Source organism: Syngnathus scovelli, chromosome 11 (genome assembly GCF_024217435.2).
Source record: "Syngnathus scovelli strain Florida chromosome 11, RoL_Ssco_1.2, whole genome shotgun sequence".
Lineage (NCBI taxonomy): Eukaryota > Metazoa > Chordata > Actinopteri > Syngnathiformes > Syngnathidae > Syngnathus > Syngnathus scovelli.
This window is the reverse complement of record NC_090857.1, coordinates 4,972,312-4,985,921: the sequence shown is the minus strand read 5'-3', so window position 1 is coordinate 4,985,921 and position 13,610 is coordinate 4,972,312. Positions and strand designations below refer to the sequence as shown.

Here is a 13,610-nt window from a genome sequence, read left to right as displayed (position 1 = left end):
ACCGCCTCCAACAGTGAGAAGAGATAAAACCACCCACTGGAGAAGCGTTATACCTTCTAAATGTCCCACTCATGTATGATTCATTGTAAAATGAGGCGCCTGCCAGATGGTGCTGAGGCTCAGCTGATACTTTCACTCTCAAGGTATTCACTTTCAATAACATGAATACATAACACAAAGTTCCCCAACATTAGAGTGAAGGCACATATCTGACAGCACACCACCAAACAAAAAGTATAATAAAATATAGTATAATATAGTATATACATCTAATCACAAATTTACCCAGTGTGAAATCTGAGCCTGTTTGATTGAACACAATACAAGTAGATACACAGATTAATTGAAATTTCTGCCATCTAGTGGAAGAACACGTAATTGCATGTCACCTTCCACTACTCCTGGAATATAAATAAGCGTAGATATAGTAGGTTATCGACGTATATCAACAATTGAATTGTACATTCCATTCAAAATTTGTTTTTAAGTATGACTTGGATGAATAATAACACAAATATACACCAATCATGCAGATTCTACTACACTCCAATTCATTACTCGCGAGCAATTGTATTTGACATGCTAAACACTAGGTGGCAGCACAAAGCCGGAAAGTACTGCATAGACAGCAGTTTGTGCACCTATTAAAATTTACCATCCATCCATTCATTATCTGAACCGCTTCACGAGGATCGCGGGCGTGCGCAAACCCGTCCCAGCTGATCTCGGCCAGTAGATCCGAACCCAATTGCAAAAATGGGAATAAAACTCATAAAGCAAAACATATTTTATCGTTTATCGTGCAAGGGCCTGTACAATACACACAGGCCTCCTGAAGTTACTCTTTAATCTTATATGGATCTTCTTTTCCTGCTTTCAGTTTTATCTTCTCCATAATGCAGCCTTGTTATCAGATTGCATTGACAAAGCCCCCCTAAAGCATAATAATAATAGATTTGACTTTCAAACAACCCCCAAAACCTCATAAGCCAATGCTGTACAGTGATAGATGAATATGTTATGTGAGACTCAAGTTTTGCTAATGGAAGTAATGCACAGTATTTACTCTCCTTATAATTTACTGTACTTAATATATTTGTTTACACTTGAATGAAGGGTGTATCAAATTGATGTACAGCTCTGCACAGGGCTCGAGTGAGGGCACCGACGTGTCGATGCACTTAGTATTATTAAGTGACGCTCGCCACCAGAGTGAGGGGGAGGCTGTTTATAATCAAGTTTTTTTTCCCCCTTCCCAGCACCAGCAATCCAATTTACTTAGAGAATAGAGTATGGGCTTTGTGTGTGTGTGTTTTGCAAATGAAAACAAGCTTGGAATTTGATTTGTTTGCTTATTTGTGTTTTTACGTTGCAGTGTGCATGCTCAGCTTTCTGTACAGACATGTCAACTAAATTGGTTCTTAAAAGCAATAGGATTCTTTACCAAAAATATTATTTCACACACACACACCCCCCTCCCCCCGTCCCCCCCATCATTTTAACATATTTGTGAACACAAGTCATGAATGTCTCCTAAAATATTCTTGGTTGCATACGTGTCAGGACTCGAGTATGGAAGATTCCTCAAAACCATAGAGGAGGAGCCAATCAAGAAGATTCTTTAAGACCACAGAGAGCAATGATGTTGGAATAAACCACAATACCATTTCTTAAGGAATGTGGACTTCCTGGGATCATGTCAATGTTCCATATCAGCACATGAATGGAACAGGCATATCTTCATTTTATGTCAGGTGACATGCAAACACCCTCACTTGCATCATCCTCTCAAGCACATGTCATCCATTATGGCTCAGCATAATTTTTCATCGAGATAGATTTTGGAAGTTTTGTTTCCATCCAGTGGGTCTATTCTGGTCGATTCTATTCACACTCACAAACATGCACAATTTCCAGTCTTCAATTATCATGTTTGTGGAATGCGGGAGGACATACAGAGATTGTACGTAAGCACTGGGAAAACAGATATGCTCTCAAGTAGGGAGAAGTGTAAATGTAATGTTTTCTATGTGTCTACTTCCTCTGCTAGCATGCACATTTTGGTCACAATAAAAGCTGATATATTTTTTCAATTTGAAAAAAGCAACCGAATAAAAACATTCAATGGAATTTTTATTTTCTAAATACGGCACAGCGTCTTGAGTTCGACTTTAAAACCCCTAGTATCGACATCATTTAACACTCCCAATCACGTAAAGGCGATGATGTCATAACAGTACTTGCTCAGCATATGATGTTTTGCTGTCATGCATGTGCTGGAAGATTGATTACATATCTGGAATTTTTTTTTTTTTTTTTTAATATACAGTATAAGTATGTAAATATTTGCCATCACACCTATTTCCAACACATTCCGTGACAGTTAATGGTGGATGTAAGCTGTCATCTATCTCAATGCAAACTCCAATTGGCCTTCTACAAGCCTCCTTCTCTTCTCCACTTGTCATCAAAGGGTGAGTCATTTTAGTTTCATTTTATTAGCCACTGATGTCACATAAAGGATTTTATGCACCGTTAATAAAGGTTTTATGATGATTCCTTCAACCGTGAGGTCAACTAGTATCCAACAATAGATTGTTTTTGAAGGTCCTACTGTATTTATTTAATGCAGCCTGTCATGGCATCTTATTAATTTGTTTATTGTACTGTGGCTAAACAGCGAACGACAGGTAAGTGAAACATTTGGCAGATAAACAATTAGAAAAGCTACGGATCTGTTTAATTAAATCTTTCCAAATTATAATATTGGTTAATTTCTTAATCGAATACTTCAGGTTCTCTTGATTTAGTTTTAGGACTGCATGAAATCGGAAATGTATGCAGAAACAGAGGAAGTCATATAAAGTTGACAAACTTTAGAGCTCCCCAGTTCTCTTTCTATCCCCTTTGGACCTATCTGGTGTGTCAACACAAAGAGGCTTTTCTACCAGCTCAGCATCTCCTCCTGCATGGCTGCTTTAGAGACTGTTTCCATAGAAACGAGGTGCAAAGTACCCTTTGGAGGAGCAAGGCGGGACGGACGATGAATATGGTGTCCGACATTAGGAAATACACCTGCCAGGCAGTATTTATTGTTTATCTTATCAAACAACCACAATACAGAGTTGTCATCATTTGACAGATATTTTTCAAATCTTAAATAAATGTCCTGGATAGAAGAAAACAATCCAATGATGTAACTTTGACACAAGTCATGCAATCGTCAACACTCCAACCATTAGACGTTGTAAACATCACTGGATGATTGAATTGGTCCAAAGAATAATTAAAAAAAAAAAAAATTGACTTCATTAAAAATGCTTGATTCTCGTTACGACATCGATGAATCGTAATATGTTTTTTAATTTAAATTCAACGAGGTGTGAAAGTGAACTTCACCATGCCGAGAGGTGTTTCTAATATTTTGCCCCTCCTGTTAAGTTTAATAAAATTAACAAAATGTTCTAAACACCTTTCACTGTGATGATTTATTGTACCAGTTTGAATTTCTGGAAAAAAAAAAAAAAAGTAATACCTCTCACACTATAAACTCAAAGCTTATCCCAATTTGTAAATGTACTTCATAACGTGTCTCAAATGTATATTGCATAATGCAGGTACATTATGATACTATTCTTTTAAAAGCCTTCGCATCATAAACAAAAAAGTTCATTAAAGACATACATGGTTTATAGGTGCGAAAGGTTTTTATTAGTTTTCCCGTGACCTGAGTGAGGATTAGCGGTTATAGAAAATGGAAGGTCACTGCAGTACAAGCTTGTAGCTACAGCTGTGGGGGCTTTTGGCCTCCTCATCTGTGTCATGTGACACAGATGGACTCTATTAGTCTTTTGTGAATGACAATGAGAGGGACTTGGCAAGAGTTTGTAGCTGACCATCAGGGAACAACTCCTCTTTGTTGATTTTGCACTCTGAACACACACATTAATTGACACGCACACACATAGACTTCTTTTAATGGGGTAGTAAGTCAGTCAATGAGTGAAGATTCCCGAGGCTGCTGCAGCCATTATGATTTGCCCTCCGGCTTTTGAACCAGCCGCCGCGCATTCGCAACCCAGCGGGGAGCATCCGAGGCCGGCCGGGCAGATATGGAGCAAAGTGTGGGTCAAATTTTGCCCGATGGCACGAGAGCTGGAACATTCATCCACAGTGGGTTGTGTTCATTCCTCGGAACTGATATCTGACAGTAGGGTGGGGGAGGAAACATGTTTTTGGTTTTGAACAAGTGGCAGTAAAACCAAATGTGCAGAGAGCTCTCTGCTGGTTTATAGCGACTCTTATATTGAACCTAATTATTTGTACCTTATGAAACGTTCTCTGAAATTTAATCGTGATGTAATATAATTTAATAACTGAAGCTGTCACACTGCCAAGATGTGCTCACCACCATCTGACAAACCCTGAAAATGTAAAACACATAAGTGGCTCCTCTGTAACACTATCAAACATGCACAGACACTCTCTCATTAAACCCGGCCACGTTTGCCCCCCCCCCTCGAGGGGATTGCGGGAAAGTGAAACAACTGTTCTCCATTCAACATCCTTGACTTTCACTTGGCCACTCATTTGAGTCAGATGAGCGCCAATTCAGGCAATTTTGTTCCGGAGGAAAGTATAAGAGATTAGCTTTTAGTAGCTTCAAAGCCAAATGTAGAAAATGCATGTGCGGGGATTATAGAGACATCAAAGTATAAAGATGGGGGGGAATACATTAGGGTGCAGTCTCATCTTCCATCTCTCGCTTGTGGCCTCTATTTGAGGCAGGCGACCTATAAAGGCGGAGGAGAGAAAAACGTTCCTTCCCAAGTATAATCTGGAATGATTGACACTGTCTAATCTTCATTGATTCAGTGTTTTGTATTATTTTATCTTGGAAAAATCTCAGCGTATGCTACCAAACAGCAATGTCCGAGTCTGCATAAAAGTTGGTTTTGAAGCGCATTGGTGTCTCTTTGTCTATAGCTAGAGGACGTAAATGCAAATTGCAAAGGATTGATGGTACAGACGGAGCCAAGAGGCATCAGGAGTGTTTATCTTTCTACAGTCTATATTGACTATACGTGGAAATAAGATTTAGGCAGCAGCATATTGTGGCAATTACAAAAGTCGAATGTCCTGAGGATTTTGCATGCCACACTGTTATGAAATGTGCTTTATTCAGGGTAACGATTTGGTACATTTGCGAATATGCCCCTACTTGGTGATAAAACGGATCCTTATGTAACTGTGTTACATGTCTTGTGAAGTTCACAAGACAATAAGATACACTTTAGTATATTGGTGTGTGTACTTGTGTGTATGTTTGCTGTGGCTGCTGTGCAGGCTGACGAGTTCCGAGTCGCAGATGAAGGGGGATTGAAGCTTTATCCTCATAACTGAATGCTAATCTTGTGTGGAATCCAATACTGCTTCTGGGGAACGTTGCCGGTGTAGCACTTCCATCACCACCAGGATCTCCGTATAGCATGCATCATAAGCTTCTCAAGCATGCAAACTGAGCTTATGTTGCTGTTGGACTGCGTTTTATAGCATGAATGTGATTATTGTGTGAGACTGTGAGAAGATGTTTATTATTATTATAGATGTCCTGTATTGATTGACACAAGGCCGTACTGAACAGTGGTTTCAAACCTCCTGTGTTCTCCATCTGCTCTGGCTTCCCACATGCCAACAAGTTGCATGATAAAGTATTTGAAAACACGATAGCTGAGAATATTAATATGTTTTGGCTGATTTGTGATTGGTTGGCAACCAGTTGAAGCCCAAAGTCAGCTGGGAAAGGGTCCAGGTCACCCGATTATTTTTGAAAAATCAGCTGCTCTGCCAGATGCCAGCAATGCAGCATTTACTGTGATCACAGATTTTCATTTTCATGACTGTTGTATTGCATGTTGCAAAAATACTGCAGTGTGTTGGAGCCTATCCCAGCTGACTTTGAGTGAGAAGCTAGACTGGTCACCAAGGGTCGAACAGTTTGGGATTTTTTAAAAAGTTTTTATTATGCTTTGACTTTTTTTTTATACACTTCAAAGAGAGACAAAGAAAGGGCTTCCTCTTTAGATTTGACCCAGCAGGAGGAAGTGTACGTACTAACTTCCCATTTACGCTACGAGCAATTTAACTCCATATTCTGTAAAACCATAAGGAATAATGTAACGATTAGTTAGGCTGCGTGCATTAGTTGCTGCAGGTAAACTACTGAACTGAATACCCGCTGACGCTCGATCAATTTATAGTGTGGGCGTGGCCTCATATGTGGGTGTGAGCGTCTGGGCGGGGCCTCGAAGCCTTCTCCGCCACAAAAACACCAGTCGTTGGTCAAAATATATGTCAATCAAATGTATTCACGATGCGTTCAATAACACTCGGTTATTACCAAATTTTAGAAAAGACGCAGCACTTTTCAGATTTGTAATTACACTAAGATCCAATGCTTATGAGTTCTTATGTTTTTCTATCCCTCACTACTTTCAGACAAAGTAATATCATCAATTTTAATATGATTAGGAGATGCGTTTGTCCGATTCTCCCCTTTCCTTATTATTATTATTATTGTTGTAGTTGAATTTTGCGGCAGGAAAAAAGTGTATATAATATTCCATGCATGACTTGTATCTCTGAGATGTAAAGTTAAAATAGTGATGAGAGTCAATTTGACACGATGACCAGTACGTTTCGAAGGAGTTAAATAATTCCGACAGTCATGAAGGCAGCGTTCTCCAGTTGAGTTTATGGTCTCGCCGCTCCATCAAGCTGCGGTGTTTCTCAGGAGCGTTGCTACGTTCAGTGGCGTGCACATGTGTTTCAGACATGTAGCCAAGGGGACTCACTGAAAACAACATTGCTATCACAGATTCAAGTCTGCAACGTGGAAGACGCACCCGGCTCGGACAAGATGAGCTCCAACGCAGGATTGAAACAGACAGGAGTTCAGGAGAGGCAGTCGTTAATGGGCAGATCTTGACGGCAACCCCGCCGACCTGAGACGCCAAGAGTCGCCGCTGCAGAGCATCGCGGCCACGCACTGAATCCAAACAGAGCTGTTATCCTCCACGACCAGCGTGGGACCTGAGACGAGACAATGGCCAGCCAGGCTGACTGCTGCGTGAAGGTTGCATTGAGGTAAGCCTCGGATCTGTTGTTTCTCTGTAGGTGTGTGGTGCTCTGCAGACCACCTTGTGTCTGTCCCCTTCGGGCATCAGTCTGAAACATCATGCACACCTCCAGTCTGCACTGATTGTCTATTTATGTTGAATGATACTGCAAGGTTATCTACCTTTTATAATATTATACCTCTGCATTTGCATGCTGTCCTCCACAGCATGTTGAGTGGAATACTTTCATTCAATATGAGGCTGATGTGACAAGGACAGCTGCAGCCAGGTGTGGAGTAAAATCTTAATCTTGTCTTAATCTCAAAAGTGATTAAAAAAAAATCATGGTTTACTGGAGCTTGATTTGTAACCCCCCCCCCCCCCCCCCCCCCCAAAAAAAAAAAAAAACACACACAAAGGCACAGCCTGGAAGACTGCCTTTGTTGGAAAAGCACCTCCAGGCTTGGACAGGACAGCACAGCAGCTTTTGTGTTCACGAGAAAATATTGGCAGCCCCCCTAAATATTGTTCATATTCATGTGCTAGACTTTTGAAGCATTCCTGTTTCTCCATGTTTACATGAAAACTGACAGTTTGTGTTGATCTCATTACTAATGTCATAGCACTCAAGCAAAATTTTGTCCTCTTGAGCCCTCACTTTGGGAGGCATTCATTCATGGAATTTGAAAGGGGGGGGGGGTGCAGACCCTTTTAAGATGAACCGCACCGCAGCTCTCGATTCCCCAGGGCAAGCTTGGGAGTCACGTTTCCATTTACAGCTGAGTGTATCTCTTTTGTGCTCGCTCACAGTGACAGTAACAGGAAGTGAGGAAGGCGGTGGTGTTGACAAAAAACAAAAAAAAAGTGAAGCTTCTGAGCCAGCTGCTGTTCAAATGAACTTATTGATTGAAATGGGGAAGAGCAGGTGATAGCCTTGTTTGAATGTGACAGCTGTCATCAAATGACATTCCGTTTTTTAATTATATTTATATAATCAGCCAGTGTGTGACGAACATATACAAGGTCGAGCAAAATCTGACATCCGTAGGTAATTGAAGTCGCACACCCCGCCTCAAACCTATTAGCAAGAGTCTCACGTCGTAATTAAACAGCGTTTGTATAATTACAATGCTGGTGGGCGAGCTCGCACTTCTGCTCTCGGCCATGTGTTTGTATTTACGTGCTCTCTAAGTGGCACCGAATGTATATTTGACAGGAAATGAGACGCAAATAAACTTCCTGCTCAGCTCTGCCGGCTTTCCCACTGACCTCACAGACTTTTAACCTGAAAAAGTTGGCCACTGATAAGAGAGGGGGGGGGGGGGGAGGTGTTTTGTAATTGGTCCCATGTTGTAGTGCCCTCAGGCCAGCCCGCATGAAGAGTGCGTGAGCGAGCATACGCGGCGCAGGGCCAAGGAGGTCGGAGCGAGGGCCGACCCAGTCTGAGTCGGCGGTATCCATTTCCTGAATGTCTGCGCTGACTTCCCCAAACAATGACCAGTGACATGACCTACAATCTGCATTCAAATGTGGCTGCTTGAAGAATGGCGCCACACGGTTACACATACAATACATGCATACAAATCTACACACACTGAATTCAACTTGCAGCTGAAAAGGAAATGTAAAAACAATTCCAGTTCACACAGACTGGTAAAAATGAGTGAACCGGTTTTAAATGCATCCAGGACCTGCATTTGATGATGCCACTTTACATATAATGAAATGTGTACGCAAGTATATGCAGCAACTACTGCTTTTCCAGGCAAAACAGTCTTTTTGAATACCCTTAGTCAGCTTATGCAATTGCGACATCTCAAGATGTACACCAGCACAAGAGGAATCTGTTAAGCCCAATGGTTGCGCAAAAATCCAACTTGCTCTCTCAATAAGATAGAACAAAGTTCATCATGGAGATATACGTGTTCATAAAAATATAAAAGTTCCCACTAAAGTCTGTTTTCAGATTTCAAAATCAACTTTCTACCACGACGAGTGATGGTTTTTTATTCTCATTTTGTTCTGTCCGCTCTTCTTAACCCATTCACTGCTAGCCCAGTTAAAATTGATATTGGACGTCTATAGCCTCCAATGGCAGTGAACGAGTTAATCACCTGTTTGTGTTGTGACTGGCTTGGCGGTCGTTTTTTTTGTGTGTGTCCTGAGGGGAATGTGGCGTCCCTTCCAATACACGCGCCATGTGATGTGGGAACGATGACAATAGTAACAGGTGCAACTCCAGCGACTATAGGAGCACTTGGGAATGGGCGAATAACGTATTTCATTAAGGAAGTCTTAAAGAAATAAATTAATTTGACATTTTCCCGCCCATCGTGGGACCCCAAATTGAAAGTTTACTGCGAGCTCCTCAGTCTGCCCTTGTAAATGTCAGTAATTTACTTTCCGTGCGCACATTTCCCGCGTAATCCTGTTTTCTCTTTCACAGCAACTCTGCCAAGTCGTCGTCCGAGAGCGGCAAGTCACTCTCGCCAAAGTGCTAAGTCAGCATGCACGGCCTACCGTAAATAGACACAAAGACCAATCTGTTTAGCCCTTTTGCGGTCTTTGACCTTGTGATGGCTGATAGATGTTCTCACCTTAACAGCCTTTTCCTCGAGGATCTTCTCCCGCTCTAATTTAAGCTCTGTGACCCGGGGCATCGCCGAGTTTGTCTCATGAATACGGCAAGGAAGCGAGGATATAAAGGCATCAACTCAGCAAAACGAATAAAGGCGTCACTTGTATGTGCCTGAAACCTATGACTTGTTTTTGAAAAAATAAATACTGGCTGACGTTGATAGTTTGTTTCTATGGAGAAATTCGTCACAAAATGATACGGTGAGCCCCCTCCCAATTGACACACAAAAACTTTGGGTGCTTAAAAAAAAGTTTTGTTGTCGGACGTGTGTCCTGTGTAGGCTACCAGTCTCGCCTGTTTCCCGTGAGCGTTCATACGCTCTGTCTCCCAAGGGGCGGCCTTTTTTTGGCGTAGGTGGAAAATATGCCAGGTGGGGCATATTTGTTTGGTGTTCATGCGGGTCAACTCGGCATGAGACATTTCTGGCACTCGCTCTCAACATTCACAGCCCTTGTAGCACAAGCCTACTGCAGATTTGCTGCGAGTGGAGCAGAGTGAGAGCCTTTGTTCACCTGCAAACACTGAACAATGGGAAATTTATTAGGAGAGTGTATGAAAAAGCAGTTAGTTAAAACTTATCCTCAACTACTTGCATTGTGTTGCAATTGAGACGTAAGGTCGGAAAAGCGCACAAAAAATCTCTGATGGGGGAGGGGTACGAGCAGGAAACATGACATGGAGCACGGCCGTGCGGGTTTTCGACTACTGCGCACCACTTCCTCTTCACCCTCATGATCTCTTTTTGTTGTTGTTATCCCGGGTGAATGTTTATAATGGCAATGTTATAATGGTTAGAGTGAAAACTAAAAAAATCCAAACATTTGATGGTGCAAGCCCCAAACAATGAAATTTCGTCATCATTTCAGTCAAGCTTGGACTGATTCATTAAGCATCATCTTTTTTTTTTTCATTTATTGTGGCAACGCTGGGGTTGATAATAATACAAACATTGAGCATGAAGGAGTGTCTGGGGTTAAAGAGTTGAAGGTGTTGTGTACTTCACCTGCTTGGAAACAGCTGACTGCTGTGTTACGGAGCTTTGCAAGCACACGCTCTGTCTGATTGAGGTCGCGACCAATCTACAAAGGCGTTGCCGAGCTGCAACAAACTTAGAACTCAATAACATTTTTTATGTGCATTTATATGACGTTTCATTTTGGTTGGTTGTATATATGCTGCTTCAAAATGAGATGTCGCATTTTGGCACACGGATGAACAACCCTCTTATGGTTTGCTGTTGTTGCAGAATAATTTCCTGTCAAGCCACTGGAGAACTATTCGTACTTCCTGTTCAACGGCTGCTTCTGATGATTCATCTTAGTCAAAATATGAATTCAAGTCCTCTGGAAGAAAAAGTTCCTTGGACACTTTTATCTCGTGGCAAGAAGTTTGAATGTTCTCACTGCATTTAATCTCGCTTGGAAAGAAAAAAAAAAAACAAAGCAAACGTGCTCATTAGGTTAATTGAAGTGGAACATTGACTGTCTCCATGTGTCAACCTCATGATTAAGTGGTGACCTGACCACAATGTACTTCCCCTCCCTATGAGCTTATAGTAAAGAATGATGAATGGATAACTAAGACTTTAATGAACTTCTTGTCTCTAAAATGAATTACTCCAATAATTTACTGTTTATGTTACTGAAGCAATGGAGGGTCATTATTTCTTTATCAAAGTAAAGTTAAACCAGTTAAAATCAGAATTTGATCAAATGATTCATCAACTGTATGCCTCAAAAGTCACTCGGAACTTTATTATTCCCTCTGAATTGATCACGCAGGACCTCGACAAATCTCCACAGTTCAAATTTAATCGGATCACAATGTTAAGAATTTTAAAGCGTTAGCTCACAGCGCAGTAATAATTTCAATGAATTATTTGTTTCTCAAAAAAGTGGTCATTTTTTTTAGTCATAACAAGAACATAATGCAAAAGCTGTAAAGTAATTTTGTCATTTTGTGTTTGCATGTTTGTGTGTGTGTGTGTTTTAAGAGAAAGATAGTGGGCATAGCATAGAGCCTTTTAACAGTGCACCCGGGTGAGTGTATCCAGAGGATGTTGTGTGAATGAGTCTGATGTTGGTGTGGGTCTTTGTGCTCTGTGCTGAGTTTGCACACACTTGCCAATAAAGTCAGAGGAAGACAGAGGGTGGGTGGGTTGGTGAAGCAGAGGGTGTGTGTGTGTGTGTGTGGTTGTAAAATAAAAAGAAATGCTGTGAAAAGGGGCTGCTGTAAACATGCAAAATAGCATGCAATGAGTGTGTGTCTGCATGTGTGAGCAGGAGTGTTATTAAAAGGAGCATCGTGTGTGTGTATGAATAATTTGGGACAGCTGCACGTGTTTGCCGTGTTCCCATACATGTCAGAATTTGGGCCAGATCGTGTCCAATGCAATATTGTTCATGCTTCAGTGGAGCAGCCGTCAGAATCTGCAAAGAGGTGGGATGTGTGTCTGTCTTGCATGTGTGTTTCAATAAAGGGATAAAGTTTAGCATTTTGGTGGGATTAACATCAGACGGGGTTAGGTGTTACATTGTGATTAAACTTCTGCTAAAGTGGTCTGCAAAAGTTGTGCACAAGTGCGTGCGTGTGTGTGTGTGTGGGCCGGCCAGCTGGCCAATAAGCACCTGCAATGCTAAGTAGCTTAATCACTGCTGTCTAAGAGCTTGTTTTGTTGTGAACACAGATAAAAGAGGTACACTTACCAAAACCTGAATTGAAATTAAAGATGCTCATTTTAATTTGGGCTCAAGTCCGATGGAGGCGAAAAGCATATAGTTAGTCTGAAATATTAAGATGGGACATTACTCATTGAATTTTGAACATTTATAATATTGTACTCAATTCAAACGCAAATGATGTAAAGAAATAATCTTGGCTACTTTGATTTTATTTCAAATTGTTCACTGACTGCTGCAATCACTCTGTTTGAAGTGTTTTGATTTTGTTAGGCATCTCAGGACTTTTTGAAGGAAAATGAATCGAATATTGTTCAATTTTGCAGATAACACATTTTATTCTCAACAGCTTGTGTCATGGTTATTTATGATAATAAAGATGTGCGTTGCTTCCCAGACAGCTAAATTAGTTTCACGCACCCATAAATAAACTGGCTTTGGATGACAGTATGAATTGCGGGACCGATCTCGCTTCGCTTATACAATATCAACGTCTTGTTTGGTGTCACAATGACGTGCTTCTTCGAACAAAACGTTTTTGCCCCCTGGGCCCCTGAACAATTTTTACATGAAAGATTATTTGTCCAGCCTTGTGAGCTTCTTCAAAGGGTGTCTTTGTGCCACTTGATGGAATCTGCTCAACTTCTTTTGCATCAGTCATGAGGCCTTGCATGTTTTCAGCCTTTTGTTTGCTGCCCTTTTATAAGCTGCAGTGTATTTTGTCTCAAGCGTTTATCCGCTTTCATCTTCGGAGAACATTTTCTTTGGCCTTTGGGAGATTATCCTAAAGGTATCTCCCCCCACTTCTTCAGTGTCTTCAACAACACGTATTATTTTTCCACAAGCAGAGAATCATCTTCTGTAAATCAAAACAAAAGACTTCATTCCATCCAAAATACGAATGTGTTAAACGTTGAAGTCGATTGGAATCAAGCTGACTCGCACCTCTCTAACCTTGCCAAGGCCATCTGTTGTGAAAACGAAGGAAAGCATGCTAATTTGAATTTTTCTTATCCCCCCACCCCCCCCTCCTCCCGCGGGGGAGCAGACGAGACTGACGGTGAGCGGAAATGAGGGGGATTGACCCAGAATCGGCTCAGATGATGCGCACTGATGTGCCCGTGTAACAATGAGTCATGTTCATCCAGCTGATTGACAGCAACCATAGTTTGACAG

General features: G+C 41.3%; 1 protein-coding gene across 4 annotated transcripts in view; it reads left to right on the top strand.

Moving 5' to 3' along the window:
- Nucleotides 1-6,731: 6,731 nt before the first annotated feature.
- Nucleotides 6,732-13,610, top strand: part of kif21b (kinesin family member 21B) — a 38,471-nt gene continuing 31,592 nt past the window's right edge. For all 4 annotated transcript variants that reach the window (XM_049734893.1, XM_049734890.1, XM_049734892.1 and 1 more), the window contains exon 1: nt 6,732-7,146. In XM_049734893.1, coding sequence (XP_049590850.1) covers nt 7,106-7,146 — 41 coding nt within the window. In that variant the 5' untranslated portion in view covers nt 6,732-7,105. The remainder of the gene's footprint in view (nt 7,147-13,610) is intronic.